Below are 21,843 nucleotides of genomic sequence, written 5' to 3'. Positions count from 1 at the left end.
TCACAACTCCGCAGGGCTCGGGTAAGGACCAATCACGGCTCAGCTGTTTACTGAAGCGGTTCAGTCGCTGAGCCATGATTGGTCGTTACCTGAGCCCTGAGCAACTGTGATGTCATTTTCAGTCGACAGAAAGTGACAAAATGGCCGCTCCGAAATGGCTTTAAAAAAAACCCGGTGAATTTCCTGCTTAACTCATATTCCACAAACGCAATATTAATCAGAAAGTTATATTTGGACTAATTGGCCCGCAGGTAACATATTATTGAAAAGAACATTTTCATCGCTAGCGTTAGCCGTCCAACGAAGCTAAACAACACACAACGATGCTGTAACTCGGGCCGTCGGAGAAGGATACCACGAGTGACGTCTCACCAGTAGGCCGATAGAGGTGAGACTGATGTTGAGCTCCTGGTTCTGTAGGCCGAAACTTCCGGCTACATCCACTACAATCTGGAGGCACGTGCAAGGCATGGTGGGTAGGAAGTCTGTCACCACCAACTGCAGGCACTGGAAGGCTGTTCGGATCAACGACTCACTGAGGGCACACCGAAGGCGTTGGTCACGGCGCACCTCGCATCAAGGTGACAATAAAGAGATACGGGTAAATGAAAGTGACACCTCACGTACGCGCTTACCCTTGATCATTGCGGATAGCTCCTATGACACCTAAGACGAGGGGCCAGCCGGGGCCCAGACTGTCCCCCTGGCTCTGGAGGATTTGCAGAACGCTTTCCAGCTGCTTCTGTCGGATGTCTGCGTGCAGCACGTTGGACAACTCCTTCAGGGGGTTTAGCAGCAGAAGCTGCAGTCGCTTGGAGAAAACACAGAACAGTTTGGTTTCACTTTTGGGACTAGCTTTTGTTTCTGTCGCGTTTGAAATTTTGAAATGGGGGGCGGGGGGGGGGGGGGGGGGGGGGCTGCTGCATGGCATGCAGACACGCAATACAGTAGATAAGAGTGTGCGGATAAGAATATTCCCCGCATTGTGATCGCTGTTTCTTTGTTATGAAAATACGATAAAAGCTGATTTGGGCACTCGTGAAAACGAGTTGCCGCAACCCCACATGGCTTCGCTACCTGATTCTGGCCGAGGGGCGGCTCGTGCTTATAGTCCAGGCCGGCTTTGATGAGGGCCGTCAACGCCTCAGCTCCCCACTCTCTCATCCTGGAGTTTGGGTGCTGGCAGACCTGCGGGACACATCACATATACGCACAAATGCAAACACGGATGCACAGACGGGAGCAAAGCATAAAGCGCCTGTGTGTTTGTGGACGCGTGGGTGGATTTGTGTGCGTTTTTCATCGCCGCTGCATCAGCTCTGATTGCAGGGGAGGTTGAGGGAGAAAAAAAAAAAAAAAAAAAAGCAGTCAGTTTCCCAGCAGATTTCAGCGTAGGCGTGTGCGTAAAGCAATCGGATGATCAAATAGAGAAGTTTGCGACACAAGTGAAATCAATCACGTTTGTATAGGCACACAAGGAGATTCCAGGCTCATGAAAATGGTGCCATGTCCACACAGACAAAGGTATAAAAAAAATAAAATAAAAAAAGGGGCATTTTCTATTCATTTTGGTCCTAATTTTAGGCCACAAACACCAAATTTTACCACGCATGAATGCTTTTTGTTCAAGTCACTTTTTTGCTAGCTAAAAACATCCTGACAGATTGGTGTCAGAGTGCCATCTGAAAGTTTGGCACGCACATTACAGTTCATGTGAATTACAATTTCCACGACTGGTGTGGACAGAGAACTTAAAAAAAAAATAGTTGTGTACGTGTGGACATGGCCTGGCTTCATGTTGAGTCACAAAAAAACAAAAAAAAAAAAACAATTGGTAGTGATAAAAATGGTAATAGCATTAGGACATGTCACTCGCGTATAGAATATTGTTGGCCTAATAACATAATTGCCTAAGCCATTTTTACTGTCACTGTGCTGACTAAAAATCTAGATTTTTTTTTTTTGTTTAATAATCAAGGTCATGGTACTCTAAAGGTTGAATCGAAGCAACCGGGCTTTCCAAACTTGGGCAATTATGCTGTTATGCTAACGATATGTACAGTATGTCTTCATTAATTGGGTCAAATTGATCATTTACATATCTTCCTTCAAATATCTGTCTGGTTTTCTATTTGAAAGCAATCGAGTGGGACACAAAAAAATAAACAATGGCAGGTTCTGCTTTGGCGACAAATCCAATTTCCAAATGAAGACTGTAAGCACAGTGGGCGCAATACATCTGCAGCAACTTAACTCCCAACATGTCGACAGGGAGGCGATAAGGGCTTGGGTGAGAGAGCAACAAAACGGACAAAGAATGAAAAGGCCAAAGAAGTTTGGATGAGGGTATCGCCGCTTACCTTCTGCAAAACAGACAGGAATGCAAAAGAGAGGGGGGAGATAAGAAGGAAAATGTGAAAAAAACAACAACTTTAAAGACTTTTTTTCACTAGGGGAGTCTCCTCTCCCTGGTAAGAATTGTCCAAGCATCACTCTTAAATCATTTTGGCACTTGCACGAAAAACAGCAAAGGGGGCAAATATTGTGTTACCTCTAGTAAGTGTCCCGTCAGAGGCCTCCACAGAATTTCGATGCGATCCATGTTGACCAGGCCCGTCTCCAGCAGCTTGGCCACGGCAAACAGGGACGGCTCCTACATGCAAACAATACCAGCGGAGCTTGGGTTAATTTTTGGGGGGGTGCTTTTTCCTGAGCCCACATCTTGAGTAACAAGTGATCTTAGAACAAGTGACTTCCCCAACCACCGATAAATTAAAAAAATTGTCAAAATAAAAAATGTGCAGCTTTCCCGTGTAATAGCTGACGCGGAGCTAAATCTGACCTATAATGGGCGTTATCACCCGGGCAGGAATGTTCATCAGACGGACAGTCCGCAAAATACTGGACGGACCTTGAACCGGTTCGTGGCGGGAAAAAAAAGAAAAAGAAAAAAAAAAAAAAAGATTGGCACACATCCAACACACCTTGTTGGTCCCGTAGGCCATCTCCATAGCTTCCAGCGAGAGAGAACATAAAGCGTTGATCAAGTGATGAAGGGAAACATCATCCAGGTACCTAGATCACACAATACATACAAACATGACATTTGGGTCGCGAGAGCATTATTCAATACCATCGGGATTAGTTTCGACTTGTACTCGTGGTGTGTAGCACAAACAGTCTGCTGCATGAAAACAGACTTTCCCTCGCTAACTGCGATATAAAAAGCGAAAGGGTTTAACCGGTCCTCACTGGGAGCTCTCGAAAAGCCTGGACAGAATGTTGGAGATGACGGGCAGGTCCGTCATCACAGCCGTGGTCAGCACCTGATGGGGACGGAGGTCAAATGTCGGCGAATGCAGCATCGTAGTCGTATAACGGCGCGATGCAGGCAAGCGTACCGTACTGGGTCCCTCCACGGCTCTGCCGGGCTTGAGGGCGCCACCCACGCTTGGCTTCAGTCCTAGGATCCACACTAAGTGCTGGGATCAGAAAAACATTGATGTATTTGTGAAGAATATTCAAGTTTTCCCAAAGAAGCAATCGCACAGCCTTACGTTACGCATTGTTTGGATTCTTGTGTTTTCACACTTGGTCCCTGTCAGCTGTCCTATCAAACTTGTCTAGCATATGAACTTTAAAGCGGAAGTCAACGCAAACATATTTTTTTCAAGAATATGCTTTATGCAGAGACCACTAGTTGAAACAGGGCATTCTGATAAATATTGCGTTTGTGGAATAAGTGTTAATCCACTCGTTTTCGGCCATCTCTGGCGGCGGCCATTTTGTCTTCTGTCGATTGAAAATGACATCACAAACTGCTCACAACGACCAATCGCGGCTCAGATTCAGAGAACAGGTCAGCCGTGATTGGTCGTTGTAAGCAGTTGTGATGTCATTTTCAGTCGACAGAAGACAAAATGGCCGCCCCCACGTGCATTTTGCTGCTTAATTTTTATTCCACAAATGCAAAATTTATCAGAATGCCCTGTTTCAACTAGTGGGCCTGCTGGGGACATATTCTTGAAAAAAATATGCTTGGGTTGACTTCCGCTTTAAATAAACAAGTTGAAAAATATATTTTTTTATTCTGAATAAAAATCTGTGTTCTCTTTTTAAAAAGGACTAGGAACTTTAAATTAAGATTGCTTTTACAGAAGGACCAGGCGCAGAAACAAAACACCCTAAAATTAACATCAAAATAGGGGAGGCTGTATTATTATTCTTTTTTTTTTTTCTTCTTCCGGTCTAGAACCCGTGGGTGGTTGTACCTGCAGTGTGGCCAGAACCAGCTGCCAGGAGGTGCCCAGCACGGCGCCGTGGCAGTGGGCCAGGTTCAACAGGGTCCGCATGCACTGAATGTTCTTGGCCGTCAGCTTGACAGAGAGACACACAGTAAGAATTCAGAGCAATGCACACGTAGTCCATTACATAGGAACAAAGACCCGTTCAAGGGAGGGGAAGACAGATTTTCAATTTGGGATGCACCGACGCCACTTGCTTCAGACTGAGCATAAGTACTTACATTTGAGTATTCACCGATAGAGAGTACCTATACTTGATAATGCCATGACACATTGCAATTTTGATGAAATGTGGTTTATTTAAATCAAATACAATGGTATCTCTACTTGCGAAATTAATTGGTTCTGGAAGAAATGTCTTAAGTAGAAAACTTGTTAAGTAGAGATGTGTTTGCCATGTAAATGCCCTAATCTGTTCATGTTCTCTCTCAGAAGTGTTATTTTGCCTGGCGTTTTGTAAAGAACTGATTTAATAACGTACTTTACGGTCATATTCTTTGGCGGGATTGAGCAAACGCATCCCTTTTTCATACCTTTCTATTATCTCTTGCTTTGTTTGTATGGACAAAAAAAAAATGATTTTCTCCATTTTTTCTTTTCCTCGTTTCTAATTCACGTAAAACTATCGGAACACCTCATGGCCCGAGGGGCAAATGACGAGGACGCTGCAAAGACATATCTATCATATATACAGTTTATCTATCTACGTGTCTATCTACGCACATAGACACATACGGTAGAGGTCCCTCTTAGCCAATGGGATGCCAGGAAGATGCTAGGTAATAGCCAATGGCAGAGCAGCTATGAGTATGATGCGTTCAGGAAACTCCGGAGCTGCGAGTAGCAGCCCATACTGTATTTTTACCTTTCGTATCTTGAAATTTCTTTCGGAACAAGAGGCAATATTTTCCTGTTGAGGCGTTTCGTAACTTGAAAATTTCACATGAAGAGACGTTCGTAAGTAGAGGTACCACTGTACTAACCTTTCTCGAACACAGTAAATGTGGCGACTTAGTCTGAACACTAGGGGCCACGTTGCAAAAGTACAATCACGACTAAACTCAACTTTATGAATAGCGCACTCTAAAAACAACCACGGCTGCACATAAAAAATCAGACATACAAAAACAAAGACAGCCAAAAACAATCTATTCATTTATCACACCATCGCTTCCTTCTCCTTTCTCTACGTGCCTCCAGGCAGTGTGTCATCTGCCACGACTGCGTGACAGCACCGCGGATGGATAGAAGTATCTCCACAAGGCAAACGCGGCTCCTATTCCTCCTGTCCGAAAGTTACGTCAGGCCGGTAAAGCGGCGTGAGTGTCATGGCATCGGAGTATCCGAGTGCAGACGGCGTTGTGATGATCGGCATTGGTGCATCCCTAATATCAATCGATTATCAATCCTTGCATCTGCCCGCCGACAATCATGGTACTGTATTTTCCTACCACAACCGTTCCTTGGGGCTGGGCGCTGAGCGGCTGCCCGACGGCCACCACCTGCTGATGGGACTCGCTAGACGGGCTGATGATCTGCACATTCTGGCCCTGAATCGAATAGGCTGCCGAGAGAAAAAAAAAAAAATAAACATGTTGGGCCGTGTGTGCGTCTGGGATTTGTAACAAACACCCCGAGCCGGCAGGAGAAGCTCTTTTAATCAACTCAACATGCACAGACCAATTAGCCAGCTTTATCTATACACGCTAATATGCAAATGGGGAATGTCTAAGGGGAGCTTTTTGGAGAGAAGCTGCGTGCGCACGTTTTAACACTCCCCAGGCACGTTCTTAATTAGAAGTCACGTTATGGATTACTGCAATAAGAGACGGACGGGCGCTGGGGAGAAGCGGAGTGCCGAGAGTTTACACGATAAACTCGGGTGAGCAGCGCGCGCTTCAAACCACCAGGAAAAGAAAAACTCATTAATTTAACATCAATACACATGGCTGCAGGCACAACAATGAAGCACATATTTAATCCAACATAAGGTTCGCAAAGGGCTGGGAAATGCCCGGTAAATTTCCATGGGAAGCTTGGTAATGTTCCAAACTTTCCATGAGAATTATTGGAATTGACCGGGAATTGTGGGTAACTTCGTGAAAATTATTATCGAGCATAAATATTAATATTTCGTTTTGTCGTAATCAGAAACATCACGTACATTACAGTACCTGAATTACTCCATTACTTTTAACTTCAACCCAACGCTAGCTCATAAATCAGATTTTGGGCTCACAGAAAAAAAAAAAAAAAAAGAAGAAAGAAAACAAGGACCGGCTCACAATTCCCTATCTATTCAACTCCCCGGAATTTTGCAGGCTGATCAAACAAGTTACATTCAAACGTATTCTGTTTTATTCGGACAAGGCACGACAGCGTTTTGTGAAAAATCCTCACGAAAACGCCGTCACTGGATGCCAATGCCACGTGACGCCATTTCAGGCTGCTGGGGCGCTACCTTTGCTGGACAAGTTGGCGGCGTTGCTGCTGAGCAGGGTGAGGGCGTAGTGCGGCGGTAGGGAAGCCTTGCAGATGGCCGTGATGAAGGCGTCGCGCGGGGTCACCAGGCCCAAGCGGCCGCAGAGCGAGGCCATGGTCAGCTCGGCCTTCAGGATGTTCTCTGTGGCCGTCTCGTCGGTGCTGCAAACACACAGACGTGCTTGAGTGGCTTTAAGGGTTAAATCCAGCCTGTGACCGATTCATCGTTGCACAGTGAGTACAATACAAAACAAGAGCAATATGTAGGAAGCTGACAAAGTAACAACATTATCTTCATTCATCCAAGTTAGCACCGTAATAGGAATTTTGCCGCTATTTTAGTTTATAGAGATTTTTTTTTTTTTTTTTTTTGCATATTGAGGAAAGCTCTTTATAAAAAAACAATGTATTATTATTTGCAGCATTGCAAGCATGGAAGATGTGGGTGTCACAACCCTCACACTTTGACACCCACACTGCCCCGCCCCTTTAAAAAAGGGTTCATGCTGCAGGCTGTAAATGAACCCCAGGCCATAGGTTGGACACCTCTTAACTCGGGACACATAATGGAATTATTGCATCGACTCTTGACAACCTTTTCAAGGTTGGAATCATACTCGATTCAAAGGAGAACATGATGCTGTCAGTTCCCCCTGGACTGCATTTGCTACACCTGCATTAAGACAGTTCAACAGGGTTCAGGTATTTGGATGTGATTCAAGTGCAAAGAACATTGTCTAAGAGAGAGAGAGAGAGAGAGAGAGAGTGAAAAAACCCCCAAAAAAACCCATCCTGGCAAAGAAACTCCCCTAGTCTGCCGGCAAAGCATACTCAGCACAGACGCGTGTGAAGTGTGTCATGGGGCTGTTTGATAAAGGTGTCTCCATGTTTGTGACAACAAAGTCTAGCTGGACTCAAACGTATGAGCACTTTCAAAGCCGATCAGAACAGCAGTGGTTTAAGGGAGACGGTGGAAGATTGACATTGGAAGGGCCTGAAAAATGTGTTTGAAAAAGAGAACATATGAGTGAAGACGTAGACAAATATGAAAGCTTCTCAGACTAGTTGTTTGCTTGATAACTACCGAGCGGCAACAGACAAAACAAATCCCGGCACTTTTCCTGAAAACACGGTAACCCGACGTCTCTATAAACATATTTTCAGCGACTACCCTGTGATGTGGTGAGAATCGGTACTTCCTTCCAAATTCAGCTTGGCAGAGCCACTGACTTCATTGTTCCGTCATCTTCCATTTTTCGTCTTGACCCAAAATTCACAGGACGCAACTGTAGTACACCCTTGAAGGTAGCGCTAGTTTATTCACCTGGCGTCAAGCAACAGGGACAAAGCGGCGAGCAGGCCGCACCAGCAGGCATTGACCATCTCCTCCCACACCAGATGAGCGCCTGAGACGCACAAGGCTTTCCATTAGGCAGAGTAGCATCATGATGAGCCATCGAACCAAAAAAATCACATCTCACCAGGCGGTGGCCGCCGGTCGTGGCCAGGCTGAGCCTCCCTGGACTCAGCGGCCGCCTCCTCCTCCTCCTCCTCCTCCTCCAAGGCCAGCTCCCTTTCAATCATGGTGGTGATGCCTCGGACCAGGTCGAGCAGGCCGCTGAAGGCAACCGACATGGCGTAGCCCTCGGGGATGGACGGCGGCTCCACTTTGTCCAGCATTTCCAGGCTAGCAAAAAATGCCAATGTTAGGTTACGCGCGGCAAATGCCCGATGGGTTCGCGGACAACACAGTGGCGGCGGGGCCTTACTAGGTGGCCTTGGCGCTGCCCTGGGCGCTGACGGTCATCAGGGGGATCCAGGTGCCGCGGTATTCAAACGCAGCCTGGGTGGTCAAGGTCCCGCTGGCGCCTCCCGGGCCTGGACCGCCCTGAGCCGCGCCCTGGGGTCCTGATCCCGAGCCACCTTCACAAGTTTAACAAACCAAAAAAAAAAAAAAAAGGTTAGCAACTGACTTAATGTAGGGCTTGGCAGTTAATCAATTATATTAGCCTTTTCGATAAGCAAAGTACTTAAAAAAAAATGTATACAAATTATATTTTGAGGCCTTTAACGCGCCCCGCCCGTACTTAATGTAGAAGAATTCCATGTTTTTTGTGCAACCTGATATCCGTGAAGGTACGGCATCAGTCATTTGTACAATGGCGAGGTCTCAAAAGGACTCAAAATCGTACCAGCTGGTGCGCTGACAGCTGAAGCATTGCCCACATTAGGAACGATGAAGAGGGACTGGATAAAGGAGCCCAGGGCATTGACGATGTCTCTGAACACCTTGGTGGAGTGCTGCTTCATGTCATACGATTGGCAGAATGAACTAGAGCAAGATAAAAAGGAAAACCAAAATTAAAAATTGAAAAAAAAAAAAAAATGCCTTCTGCATAGAAGTTTAAGGAACTAACTATAAATTACTCATCCTTTTTGATGTACTTTACAACCAGTAAGGGTCGCATGCCTTGAGATTCAATTCAAGTCGAGTCGACTAGTTGCTCGTGACATCTTCAATACAGTACATCATACAATTATTAAAAAAAAAAAAAGAAAGAAAGAAAGAAAATCAAAGAAGGATGTCACGCTTTCCAATAATCTATATTCATCGACAATGAGATGGCTTACACACCAAATTTATGCAGAACATACAGAAGACAAGAGCATCAACATGGAGATTGGGAAAGCCAAGTAACATTTGCACGGACTTGGCCGAACAAGGAAACCTGCCCTTGTTCTGGACCCACCGCAGAAGCGGGTTTAGCATGGTGGAAATTTGCGTTCTGTGCAAATAATTATAGACCTCTTAATGTGCAGTGGAATAATTCCGCGCTCTCCTTCCGCTTTTACAGAGCGGGCCAAAAAGTTGGTTCAAAATCCCGCTTGAACCTGACTTTTTTTTTTTTTTTCTTCCCCCCCTTACGGATTTTCACTAACTTACCAAAGCTGCGCATTCAGAGAATTGAAATCAAAGGAGGTTACGGACTAAATTTATTCAGTGAAACTCATCTGTTCCTGCAAGTGGCTCTGCTTCGTGTGCCAAAAACACACGACTAGTCAAGCAACTAACTAGTCAACATCTCGTTGTAAATATCATTGGAAAGTGGACCAGTCGACTAGTCTGTAAAACCCTTAATTACCGTTAGCCTACTAACTCAATGCTTAGCTTTCTTAAGAAATCTTCCTTCACCTTTCTTTTTTTTTTTTTTTTTTCTTTTTTAAAAGAATAACAATCGTTGAAGCAAAAATTGAGTAATGACTTGAAATTGAAAGCTCAACACCCTGCTTACCGTAATAAATGTGGCTGCACGCACAGCCTGTGTACCGACTCCACAGCCACGGCCCTGAGCCACTGAGGCTTTTCCCCATCCAGAAACTTCACCAGCAGAGACAGGAAGATCTCACACTCTGTCACCTGGTAGAAATAGACATAAGTCAGTCAAGTCAGGAAGAGGGAAGAAAAACAACGTCAAATACACCAAGCTGCAAAATGTGAGTAGTCTCTCGAAAAGCCCCGATGAGAACTAATCGCCCGTACCAGCAGACTGTAGAAGTGCTTGATGAGCACCGAGACCACGCGCAGCAGCCGCATGCAGATGGGGAAGTAGGGCTTCTCCACGGGGGCCGGTGAGGCCGCGCTGCTGCTCCCCTGCCGGAACTTGATGTTGGGGGAGAAGAGCTTGATGACGAGCGGGCAAACGCGCTCCTTCAACAGGAAGCTGAACTCTTGGTGCTGTGGGCCAAGAACGACAAGAAAAGTTCAATTTAAGTCCTAAATAAATGTTGGAAGACTAACGGTTCTTAAATATTAAATGTAGATGCAGCAGAAGTTAAAAGCTGGATACAACTCAACTGCACTTTGGGCTTCTTTCATACAACCAGTAGTACGTGAACGGCGCATTCAGAGTAACTGCTCGATGCAATGTGCGTTTTACATAATTTCATGAAAAATTGTTAATGCACAAAGGCCGTATCCCGATCATCCGTATTACCATTTTTTTTTTTTCCCTTCCATGTTAAATTTCCAGCAATGGCTGGATCGTGTTATATTCTTTCTTTCAATATATGATTATTGCACAATCACTGAATAACGCCATGTTATCATTAGCACAAAACTGCAATTTTCAGTGACAGTGTCATCTTTCGTAGTTATTTAGTATTCCGACTGTCACACAAATGCTGTATCATAATATTCTAGTGATTTTCTTGCAAAAGATGTTCATTCTGCATTTTTTTTACACCGGTTTAGCACAATCGCTGCTAGGGTTACTATTACATACCACCCAATCTCTGTATATCATCATTATTGTCTTTACAGTCATTTTGAGTCCCTTGACGTCACAAACGCTTACCAAACGAAATGTCAACATATGATCCATGTTCTATTCTGCTGCGACAGGAGCAGCAGAAAGTAAAAAACCGACTGCCCCTCTCGGGATCCAATCATTACAAACCCTTGATATGCATCGGAGGCACCTGTAGGAAAACGCCGGGGAAATCATTGAGGACCGACTCCAGCAGCTCCAGGCCAAACGTCCGCGTCATCTCTGTCATCCCCACCAGCCAATAGGGGGCATCTGCATTCACCAGCTGGCACAGGTCCTGCACAGGAGCATGGCAACTCTGCACTTTTTCCATCTTCTTCATAGCAATTAAAGCAATGACTGCGGGTAGCTGCTGTGTCGCTGCACTAATAGAAACATAGCTGCACGAGATTAAGAACGATCGAGAGCGATGTCAATAGTGCGTACAGCTGTGAAGGAGGCTGCCGCCCCCATGTGGACATACCTGGAAGAGCATGTATGCATCTTTGGCACTGGGCCTCAGGGTGGTGACAGACCGCCTGTTGGTATTACCCTGGACAGGAGGAGGCTGCTCCACGATGCCTAGGAGGGAAATAGAATATCAAATCAAATAAATGAGTCGTGACTTGAATCTGCTCTGAGTTAATGGAATGTCTCAAAAAAAAAACAACAAAAAAAAAAACACAACAAGAACTTAAGAGCCTCAGGCCCCGTTGCCCGGCCTCGAGCTGCAACCTTTGAAACGCTCGTCCTCGGCCACCATCCTCTCGAAGACCACGGTGACAACCTGCCGGACGGTGGCGGCCGCCGTGTTGTTGGTGATGTTGTCTTTGGTGAAGTGGAGCCGGAAACACAGCACAATGGCCTGGACGAGCACACACCACAAGCAGCATGCAAATATTGATTTAATGTCACGCTAGTGTAAAGAGGAACAGCATTTGGTCCTCTCCAGTGCTTCAGTGGCACACTGAATGACGCTCGGAGGTTAAGCGTGGGAACCGCAAAAGTCGAAACGCGCTTCATTCGGTTGGACTGCGCGGGACTTCAGCGCCGTGATCCTCGAATGCCGGTGGTACATGTGGCACATTCTGTTTTTGTAAGCCAACATACCAACAATTTTACATGATCAAGAATCCTGAAACATTTGTTGCATTCATTTTGAAGTCCCCCCCCCCGCCAAAAAAATGTATTAACTAAAATTTATTCATTTTCCATTCAATTAACTCAATTGGTTTAATGTAAATAGGAAAATAAAAAGATGATTATCTAGAAAATAACCATTGTTTTTGCATACAATTAATTCTTTCAATGTATTAAATAATTATAGTTAAATTAATAACACTTAACACTTTGAAGTAAGCATGAGTTATTACATTATCAGAATATACAATTTTATTTATCAAATTAACTAATACACGTTTCCTAAAAACAGCCTAATTGAAATGTAATGTCTTATTTACATTTACTAATGTAATGAGATAACACTGTTGAATGGACTTATTGTGAATTATAAAATTTAAAAAATGTAAAATAAAATTTTTACATATGCAGTACATTTAGCATTTTTATGAAATGTCATCATTATAAATAACAAAATAATGAAAGATATTACATTTCTTTTTAAATTAATCACCCGGCGCTACTCTGTAGTTGGTAACCATTTTACGATGGAGACAGATTGACTCTGGATTCGATTATTTCAATCCCTCCAATTTATCACGTAGTCAAATAAAAAAACGATTTCAACAGAGTAATATCCACAACATAACATGCCTCCACGCTCCACTGCATCTGTGACTTTTAGCGCGTGTGGCTTTAACATGCAGGGTCTGGACTGGTGAGTGACATGGGTGCCAGCGGATGAGAGTGCATAGCTGGCAGGCTGTTAAACCAGCAAAGGCGTGTTACACACGACACAGCTTGCGTTGTGGCCATCGGCGGCTCGCATACGAACGTGCTCATGACGCGATTGTTTTCGATTGCGTCAACTTATTTCGACGGGCCTCTACCTTGGAAAGTACTTCATCGTGGACCACCGTGTTGGTGGTCAGCAGCACCAGCACCGTCTGTAGAAGCTTCAGCTCCTCCAAACCGTTCTCCATCAGCTGCCACAGCATGTTGATGATGTTGCCCGCCGCCGCCTGCAACGACAAACGCCACTACGGTTTTTTTTCTTCACCGTCCATAAAGCGTACGGAAGGACCAGATGATGCTGCTCGCTTCAGGGTCAAAAAAACATCAGTAAAAGGACATTTCAAAGCCTATTTAAGTGATGTTGACACTTGTGACGCTGTGCTTTCATGGGTGTCACAGCTGCTTACGCAATCCCTCAAAAGTCGGCAGCTGTTGCTTTTCGAAGGCCGCCGGTGTGATTTTTAACCTTGCAGTTAGCTCAATGTAGAATGTACAAAGTAGAGACAAATGGCTCTGTCCTTGTAAAAGTGTTTGCGCCCTTACTGAGTTCTGACTTCTTTGCACATTTATCGCACTTATTTAATATCGCACAAAGACCAACCCAAGTGAATACAAAATACAGTTTTGAAATGATGTTTTTTTTTTTATCCAAAACTATCCGGGCCCCATGTGATGAAGTAATAGCCAAAGGCTCATCTCACATTTGACAAAACAAACGTCGTGCCAAGAGTCAAACGTGCAGGCGGCAGAGCGATGGCCAGGTGGCTGCTTTCCTGCTTCGTTACCTGGACGACTTGCAAAAGATTAACGACGCAATGAAGTCTGCCGTCTTCCAGGAAATTCGGAACAGAAATCAAGAAGGGCACTCGTAAGCTCACTGGCCACAACATTAGGAACACCTGTACAAGACAACACACACACACAAGAGCTGTGTGTGTGTGTGTGCGTGTGTCCTTGAGCGAATCTGGATGGCACAAATAAACGATGACGGAACGTCCTTGGGCCAGATAGTCTTTATGGCCTTTATGACCCCGGCGGGCATTAGCCTCGCTGTGTTGTATGCATTTACGTGAATACAGTGGCCTGGGCAAGTGATACTCAACCAGTGTGCCGTGAGAGCTCTTTAGGTGCGCCGCAGGAAAAATTTCACTTAACATATTCACTGCCAGATATTTTCAGACCCTCTTTTACCTTAACGTTTGGAAAAAAAAAAAAAAAAAAAATAATGGGAAAAAATATATAAATAAATTCCTGGGATTGAATGGCTGGACTGTGAAAAGACAAATTTGTCAATGGCAGTGAATGAGTTAATTGGCTAAAAGAGTATTTAAAAAAAAAACATATCGTTGTTGTCCTGTGAAAAACACTTACCGGTATGTCCAATTTTGGAAACATTTTTAATTTTCATGTTAATGCAATGTCTAACGCGGAAACAGCGTTCACGTGAAAATAAGAAAATTGAAAAAAAAACGGACATAGGTGTTTTTCACAGCACAGCATCGACATCTTTGTTGATCCATCTATGCCAGTGACTTTTAGTGACGGACAGAACGAATAAATGATCTACCACAAGATGGCAGAAAGTATGTCATGATACTTTTGTTCCGCGGCGTGCCGTGACATTTTTCGGACCGAAAATATGTGCCTTGGCTCAATAAAGGTTGGGAATCGCTGGCCTAGCCAACGCCCTCGTTCGCACCTCAGAGACCACCTCGTGGGACATGAGCCTCTGGATGGCAGCCAGACACAGTTGGGTGATTTTGGGCTCTTTGGTGCCGCAGCCCATCAGGAAAGGCTGCACCACTTCAGAGCTATTCTCCTTGAGAGCTGCAGAAGAAGAAAAACATGATATTATAGTCATATTTTGGGACTATTATATTTACAGCAATGCTACCAACAACAACAACAAAAAAGTGTGACTGGTTGCCCCTCCCCCCCCAAAAAAAACAACAGACTATATTACAAGGTTCAACAATAAATACACCCGAAATTATAGGTAAAGTATGATGTCAAAACAGTTTAATATCATTTCAAACTCATCTTACTAAATATATGGCCTATAGCTGATATGATTTTACAAAGATGTACCCAAATTGCAAGACTGTAAAAACTGCACGTGGCTATCCTGTTTGGGCCTTGTTGTTTCGGTGTTGTTTCAGTCTTTCGGCTGAAAACCGAAAATGTACTTTTGGGCCATTTTCGGTGACTGAATTTTTAGATGCACCTGAAAAAAAACGTTTTGTTTTTTTTGGGGGGGGGGGGGGGGGGGCTGGAACGGATTAATGGGATTTCCATTCATTTCAAGGGCGAAAGATGATTTGAGAGTGTTTTGGATTATTTTGAGCATCGTCACAGAACAAATTGTAAATCCAGTGGCCAATGTACTAGTTTCCTATTAGCCACAGCTTTGGCGCCATCTTGTGGTTTCAGAAAATCCAGATTAAAAAAAAAAAAAAAAAGTGCATTTGCGATTAAGTGAGAGGTAACCAACTGTATTATGATACAGAGGGGACTACAACTTGTTCGATTAAAAGTTCTGCTTTTAAGGGAGAGCAGAAATAGCTGTGAATTTGAAAGCGCCTCAGATCTTAAGCCAGGAGGGTCCTTGTGCTTGAAATGTCACAACAAAGAACATTTACGTGTTCTGCTCTATTTGCTTCCACTCTGCAAGACCCCCTTTGATCCATTTACAGTCATCCAAGCTGCCAGCTAGCGAGGTCTTGTGACGTCTTCATCACTGCTTAAGCAAGTGTACACATAACATCAACAATTGGCAGTCAACAATTGGCCAAATTTGTACATTTTCCCTTCCTTGCCATCAAAGTCAGCAAAATTTTGAAAACAGGTAAATGCCGACACAATGCAAGGAGTGAATGACGAATATATAAAAAAAGCCTGATCGCTCGACTTAAGCCGTGCGGCGAGCCAGCGTCCCTCATGGCGTGTTTGTTTGGGCCGCCGCACACTTTGCGATCCTTCTGAATTCAACTAGGACCCGCCCATCACAAACAAATGACAGTTGGCCAATCACGCCCTGTAAAATGGGCGATTTAACATAAATGCTCATTTGTCGTCTGTGCGCGTTCTGAGGCTCAGCATACAATATGCTGCACCATATCACCTTTTCTAAGCCATGAAAAAGATGGAAAAAGATGAAAAAAGATCTGTCAAGGACGAAGTAGATTGCGACAAAGAAGACATGGGCGAGAAAAGAGATGAAAAAAAAAAAAAAAAAAAAAATCGGGGATATATTGAAAGACGGCTGGCATTCATTCGAATTCAACCTGCGTGGTACGAACGTCGCTGGCATATATATTTTTACCACAACCTTTGCTATTTTCCCCACAGGTACACATGAAAGCATAAATATGGTTAAGCATTTTTATAAAACACAATCTGTGTACTGTATTTCCATCGCTTGGCGGGCGCGTTGCGGGCGGCTGTGCCCTGCTCGCTTATAAACGCGCATTTTTGGATGCATCGATGAATGGAGTTTTGTAGGGCCTTGACGGATCGGGGAAAATGCTGTAAAACGTCTTGACAATAAGAGGAACTCGGCTTTGGAATACGGACGGCTGTGAATGCGTTCCAGCTGGGTTAAGATGTCCAAAATTGCTGTACGGCTTAAAAAGCAAGAGAGGCCCTGCAAGCAAGAGTGAGCGATTTGACCGCATTTCACTCACCAGCCAGTATGTCGCTATGCCTCGCTGCAATTGTCTTAATCTTCACAATGCCAGACTCGGCGGCCTAAGGGGAAAAGAGAAAGAAAGCAATTGGGTTAAAGTGCAATAAAAGTGTCGTACAGAGAAAGACTATAGAGATGGACAGACGCCTCTGAAAACAACAAATCTTGTAGTTCAAACCGTGATGGCTCCAACGAGATGTAACGTGTGGAAATTTACTGCTGGACTAAGAAAAGCAACGCGATTAACGCTGAGCAAAAATGTGCAAGGTGTCGACCAGAAACGGCAAACAAGGTGCACGCTGCCATTTTATTCCACAATAATTATACAATTATAATTGTTTCATTGTTTGTAAATTAATATGCCATTTGTATTCCGGGATAGCACTTTGTTTCAGCTGAGATAGTTTTTGGGTTGTTTTCAAGTCGAGTTGCTTTAAAACGGCAGTTTGACACTCCACCTCAGTGACGAAAAGCTTGAAGCAAGCACGTTTGGTCTCTTCGCTGGCTGTGCCACTTTTAGAACTACTGGCAGTAGAGGACATAAGACTGTATTATTTTTGACTGAGTTATCACTTTACACAGTCTTTTTTTTTTAGTTCCGATACATTGTTCGTCATAACTCTTCAAAATGTAATTATTTTATACAATATTGATTAAAAAGTTACACATTCAATTATGTTTAACATCGCAAGGTAGTGGAAGCGTTAGCATAGCCACGTTTACCTAATTGGGCAGGACAATATGTCCTCTTCAAATGGCTCGCGCTCAAAAGAAGAAGTGATTTTTTTTTTTCACAGAAGCCTGGTGGAAAACTTTTGGATGCAACACTCACTATTTCCCCGGAGAAAGTGCCGTTTGAAGCTTTCCTCGCAGCGCCACAAAAAAACCCGTAACCGTGTCGACAACTGCCTTTTAAGCGCTTTTAACTTGCTGCTGATGACCCGCAAGAGCCTCTGTGTAGTGTGTACGCGTCAAACTAGTTTGTGGAAAAAAGCTACAAGGATACTCAAGAGTCCTCAGGATTATTCATAACAATATGAGCGCATTTGGGAAAGAATTAAAAAAGCAGAAGCGATTCCCGTCTGCTCATCTATTTGACAAGCAAGTTCCACGCAGACACTGATGCGAGTCTCCAAATTCAGCAAATTCCAGGAATGCTGACAAGCCGTGTTATTTTTAACCCTTGGAGCAGTGGCGCATGATACTGAAGGACATTTCTAATATTTTGGTTTCACTATCAAATACCATACGCCGTGTCGGCGTGACGCAGTGCAGTCGGGCTTCCTGCAACAATATTGTTTACATAAAAGTTTCACTCAAACAACTTTTTTTTTGGGTGGGGAAGTAATTTGAAGTTTTCATTCCTTCATTCATTCGTGTTGGCATTTTTAAAAATCAAATGCACACAGCGAAGCATTCAAATGGGTACTCGGACCTGCCCTGCCCTGCACCCCCTCATCATGCCAAAAAATGCAGCGCAAGCCAGTCCAATGCTGACATTGTGTTGTGCTCCTTTCAACAGCAAATAGTTGAGGCGGAATGACCAGTGCCTCTGCTGGTTGCAGCCAAGTCGTGCGCTCCATTTCTCAATTGCTTACTGCTCAATTTCACAACAATTGACACAATGCTCAATGAACATATGCGCCCTATTTTAGACATACTGATTGTCTACTTAATTATGCAATTTGAGGTAAAGGAAGTCAAGACGGAGGTTTTTTTTTAGGCCACTCTGATCAAACGTGAGACATTCTGTTTCCTAATTTGACCACTAGGTTCTCGATCGATCTATTTCACAATTTAGAAAAAAGTGTGATAGTTTTTTTTTTTTTTTTTTTTTTAACTTCAGGTAATGATTATGAAACAAAAAGGCTGTGCGGTGACCCTTAACTCATTCACTACCATTGACAAATTTATTTCTTTTCACAGTCCAGCCATGCAATACCAGCAGCTTTATTTCGATTTTTTTTCCCCCCAAACATTAGGGTAAAAGAGGGTCTGAAAATGCCCGGCAGTGAATGAGTTAAAAGTGCAAATGATTTTTCAAGCATCCTTGTGTCGTGATACACGCAGAGCAACAAATGATAGAGGATTTGTGTTTGTTGAGGGGCTTTGCCAAGTCATAAAGGCTGGCTTGTCTGCTGTGTGACTCACAACAATCACAACAACAACACACACACACCAAGTGGAGGAATGGCACAAAAGAACAGAACAACCCCCCCCCACCCCAAAATATGAATAGCTATAGAAAAGATATTCTTTTATTCTTGATGACAGTTTTTAGTTCTCATGACTGTAATGAGGACAAGCAGTGTAGACAACAGGTTGGACATCACGTCTGGATTTTTTTTGTTTTGGACAAAATTATCATTTGACAACAAAAGCACATTCCTGTTTCGGGTTCAGTGTTCATAAAATATCCATTCCTCCATTTTCCATCACGTTTGTCCTCATTATGGAGACATATATTCCTGATAGGTCGCCATATAGAGACAGATAACAGTTGACACTCATTTTCATATCACAACTGAAATCAAATTACCCGTGAGGAGGTCAGGCGAGTGAACCACTGGACCACCACTCTTACCGAGTTTTACTAAGGCAAGGCAAAGCAGCTTTATTTACAGAGCACGTTCCATAAACGAGTTAACTCAATACGCGTCACGCAATTAAAAGTACATTTAAAAGCATGATCAAACAAAAGAGTTAAAAGACATTTCCGGATTTAAAGACATTTACACTCGGGGCTGACTTCATGTCTCGTTTACTTTCGACGCAAAACGGCCTTGCCTACATAGCAAGCAGCAAACCAGGCATGGAATTTTTTTTCCCCACAAATCGATTCAAATGGTCCGTCCCTACCTCGTCCGTAATTTTTATGCAATTCTAGCCAGATTAAAGTGGTGAAAAAAGCAAGTACTCAAATTAAGCACGATATCACGGCTGCTCTTGAACGCAACTTGTGTGTGTGTGTGTGTGCGGAATGTGGAAGCTATGTGGCGTTACGGCCGCCCTTATTTACCGTCCAGCAGTGTTTTGTTTTTCCTTTTATTGGGCCAATAACGAGTGAAAATAGTAAGGTTCGCTGAATTACTTTGTCTTGTTTGTTAATATGGATCGATGAGATGCTTCGTTGCAAAAACAACCCCCTCAATCGTGTGTCGCGGGAGAAGTCTGTTTCATTTTAATATGCGCTTTATAGACACGGTTAGGGACGAATAGACTAACATCAGATGTTAAAAAGTGTTTGCGGCTCCCAGTGTTTTCTTTTCTGCGGAAACCGGGTCGAAATGGCTCTGTGTGTTAAATGTAGCCGACCCCCTGGTATAGAGTATGCATCACAGTAGGTGACATGATCAAAAGAAAAGATAACGTGGTTCATGGAGTGAATGTGAAACACCACATAAAAAAGCCGATTGCTTTAAACTCGAGCCAAGCAGTCAGCAAGTCTCACTGCACGTTTCTTGATTGTAAATGATTTAGAATTTTTCCATGTAAAGCCTTTTCATAATTTGTCTTTCCTTAATACTTAGAGGTCTCCAAACTATGGGACGCGGGCCATTTGCAGCCCACCGTCCATTTTCTAGCAGTCCTCAGCATATATAAAAAATATAACTTTTGACATAGTGCTGAAAAAGCGCAAGGGGGATGTTGTGACGCCCACATCACTGATGGCTGCGAAGCATCTGACAACTACTACTACTAATAAATTACACCTTTAGCGCTTTCTGGTTATACAACAAAACTATTGACGAATAAAATAGTAACATTTGCCTCATGAATTAAGATACTCCACTTTCTGCTGTGTACTCAAGGTCTGATTCGTAAACACTATATCACATCACATTAACGAATAAGATCCTCAATAAGCGCTGCTTTAAAAATGTTAATATTATTAATTAATTACTCTTGCTTTGGTTCGGAATTCGGAGAGCTGCTCAGGGCATGGACCTGCGTTTCTGGTGAAACCAACCAATGTTCTACTGCTGATCATTAAGGAATGTGAAGAAGTTCGAAACAAACCTTTTGTTATGGTGAAAGGCGGCCGGCAGTGAATGAATTAAACATCCACTTATTGTCAGACAGGCTATTAATACATTTTGGAAAGATCCACAGTCTATAATTTGGTTAATTAATTATAATAAGGATAATCTTAAAATCATATTTGACATGGATTATACTATGTGTGCATGGAAAATAAACACTATGCAAATTAGAAGAAAAAAAAAAAGAGTTTGAGAAGCCCGCCCCTTACTTAACGTTCCTAATGTTGTGTCCGCTGTGTGACGTGGCATGGAGCCCACTTGTATCAACAAGCAGCTTATTCATTAAGGACTAGGGCCGAACTTTTTCACGAACCCGTCCAGTAGGAGGCCCGCTGGTGGTGATGGTGGTTAGGTTACACGTGTGGGGGGGGGGAAACAGAGGCTTATTATGCTATGCTAAGAAAGCTCGCAAACTGACCTCTTTAACTGGGGGGAATTTCTTCTTGCACTCCATGGAGAGCGAGCGCAGGTCGGTCTGCATGTTCTCCAGCAGTTTCTTCACCGCCTCGGGACTGCTGGTCGACATCTTTAAACCCAAGGAGAGTGTTCGGCAGACGTTAGTGGGGAGGGAATAAATAAAAAATAAACAGGAGTCAGGCGACGCGGAGCACGGCAGCGCAGACGTCGTCGTCGTCACCGCCGCCACCCATTCACTCCTTCCTTGCTCGATAATCCGCCGCGACTTTTTTTTTTTTTATTTGCCTCCGCTGGAAAAGAGCACGGAAACGCCGCGGTGCATCCACACGGGAGCCCCCGTCTCGTTCGCTTGGAGCGCCGGTGCGCAGGAGAGCAGCGACGACGCCGACATTAAGTCCGCTTCCATCAAACGGGCGCGTACATTAAACGTGCTCAAAATGCCATGTCACCCTTTCCAGTGTAGCCTCGTTCATCTACTGTACTTGTCAAACAGCGTTCGAGGGCTGCCCAAGTGGCATCGGCCGCCGTTAGCTTGGCTTCTTTACCCACAATGCATCAGGGCTTTGTGGGCGACACGTCATTCCTACTTCCGTAAACACTAAGCCATTCGTCATCGTGACCACAGCGACCCCTGCCGAAAGAATCTTGTATAAAGCCGTCAGCAACAATGTTCTTAAGTAACATTTCTAATC

At 43.9% G+C, this 21,843-nt stretch overlaps 1 protein-coding gene across 1 annotated transcript in view; it reads right to left on the bottom strand.

Annotated features, from left to right (window-relative positions):
• Positions 1 to 21,705, bottom strand: part of mon2 (MON2 homolog, regulator of endosome-to-Golgi trafficking) — a 34,198-nt gene extending 12,493 nt beyond the window's left edge. The window contains exons 1-23 of the mRNA XM_086028110.1: positions 21,153 to 21,705; positions 16,690 to 16,753; positions 14,706 to 14,833; positions 13,102 to 13,233; positions 11,828 to 11,957; positions 11,577 to 11,674; positions 11,265 to 11,390; positions 10,327 to 10,521; positions 10,079 to 10,203; positions 8,978 to 9,117; positions 8,555 to 8,708; positions 8,267 to 8,472; positions 8,110 to 8,191; positions 6,766 to 6,947; positions 5,756 to 5,868; positions 4,272 to 4,376; positions 3,402 to 3,482; positions 3,253 to 3,326; positions 2,985 to 3,075; positions 2,552 to 2,653; positions 1,078 to 1,188; positions 636 to 811; positions 373 to 535 (exon numbers count right to left, since the gene is read on the bottom strand). Coding sequence (XP_085884236.1) covers positions 373 to 535; positions 636 to 811; positions 1,078 to 1,188; positions 2,552 to 2,653; positions 2,985 to 3,075; positions 3,253 to 3,326; positions 3,402 to 3,482; positions 4,272 to 4,376; positions 5,756 to 5,868; positions 6,766 to 6,947; positions 8,110 to 8,191; positions 8,267 to 8,472; positions 8,555 to 8,708; positions 8,978 to 9,117; positions 10,079 to 10,203; positions 10,327 to 10,521; positions 11,265 to 11,390; positions 11,577 to 11,674; positions 11,828 to 11,957; positions 13,102 to 13,233; positions 14,706 to 14,833; positions 16,690 to 16,753; positions 21,153 to 21,260 — 2,886 coding nt within the window. The 5' untranslated portion in view covers positions 21,261 to 21,705. The remainder of the gene's footprint in view (positions 1 to 372; positions 536 to 635; positions 812 to 1,077; positions 1,189 to 2,551; positions 2,654 to 2,984; positions 3,076 to 3,252; positions 3,327 to 3,401; positions 3,483 to 4,271; positions 4,377 to 5,755; positions 5,869 to 6,765; positions 6,948 to 8,109; positions 8,192 to 8,266; positions 8,473 to 8,554; positions 8,709 to 8,977; positions 9,118 to 10,078; positions 10,204 to 10,326; positions 10,522 to 11,264; positions 11,391 to 11,576; positions 11,675 to 11,827; positions 11,958 to 13,101; positions 13,234 to 14,705; positions 14,834 to 16,689; positions 16,754 to 21,152) is intronic.
• Positions 21,706 to 21,843: the final 138 nt, after the last annotated feature.

The sequence above is a fragment of the Filicampus tigris genome, chromosome 4, assembly GCF_054856515.1.
Source record: "Filicampus tigris isolate MCC_2025a chromosome 4, RoL_Ftig_1.0, whole genome shotgun sequence".
In the NCBI taxonomy this organism is placed as follows: domain Eukaryota; kingdom Metazoa; phylum Chordata; class Actinopteri; order Syngnathiformes; family Syngnathidae; genus Filicampus; species Filicampus tigris.
Note: the sequence above shows the minus strand (reverse complement) of the source record. Positions and strands in the feature narration are given on the sequence as shown.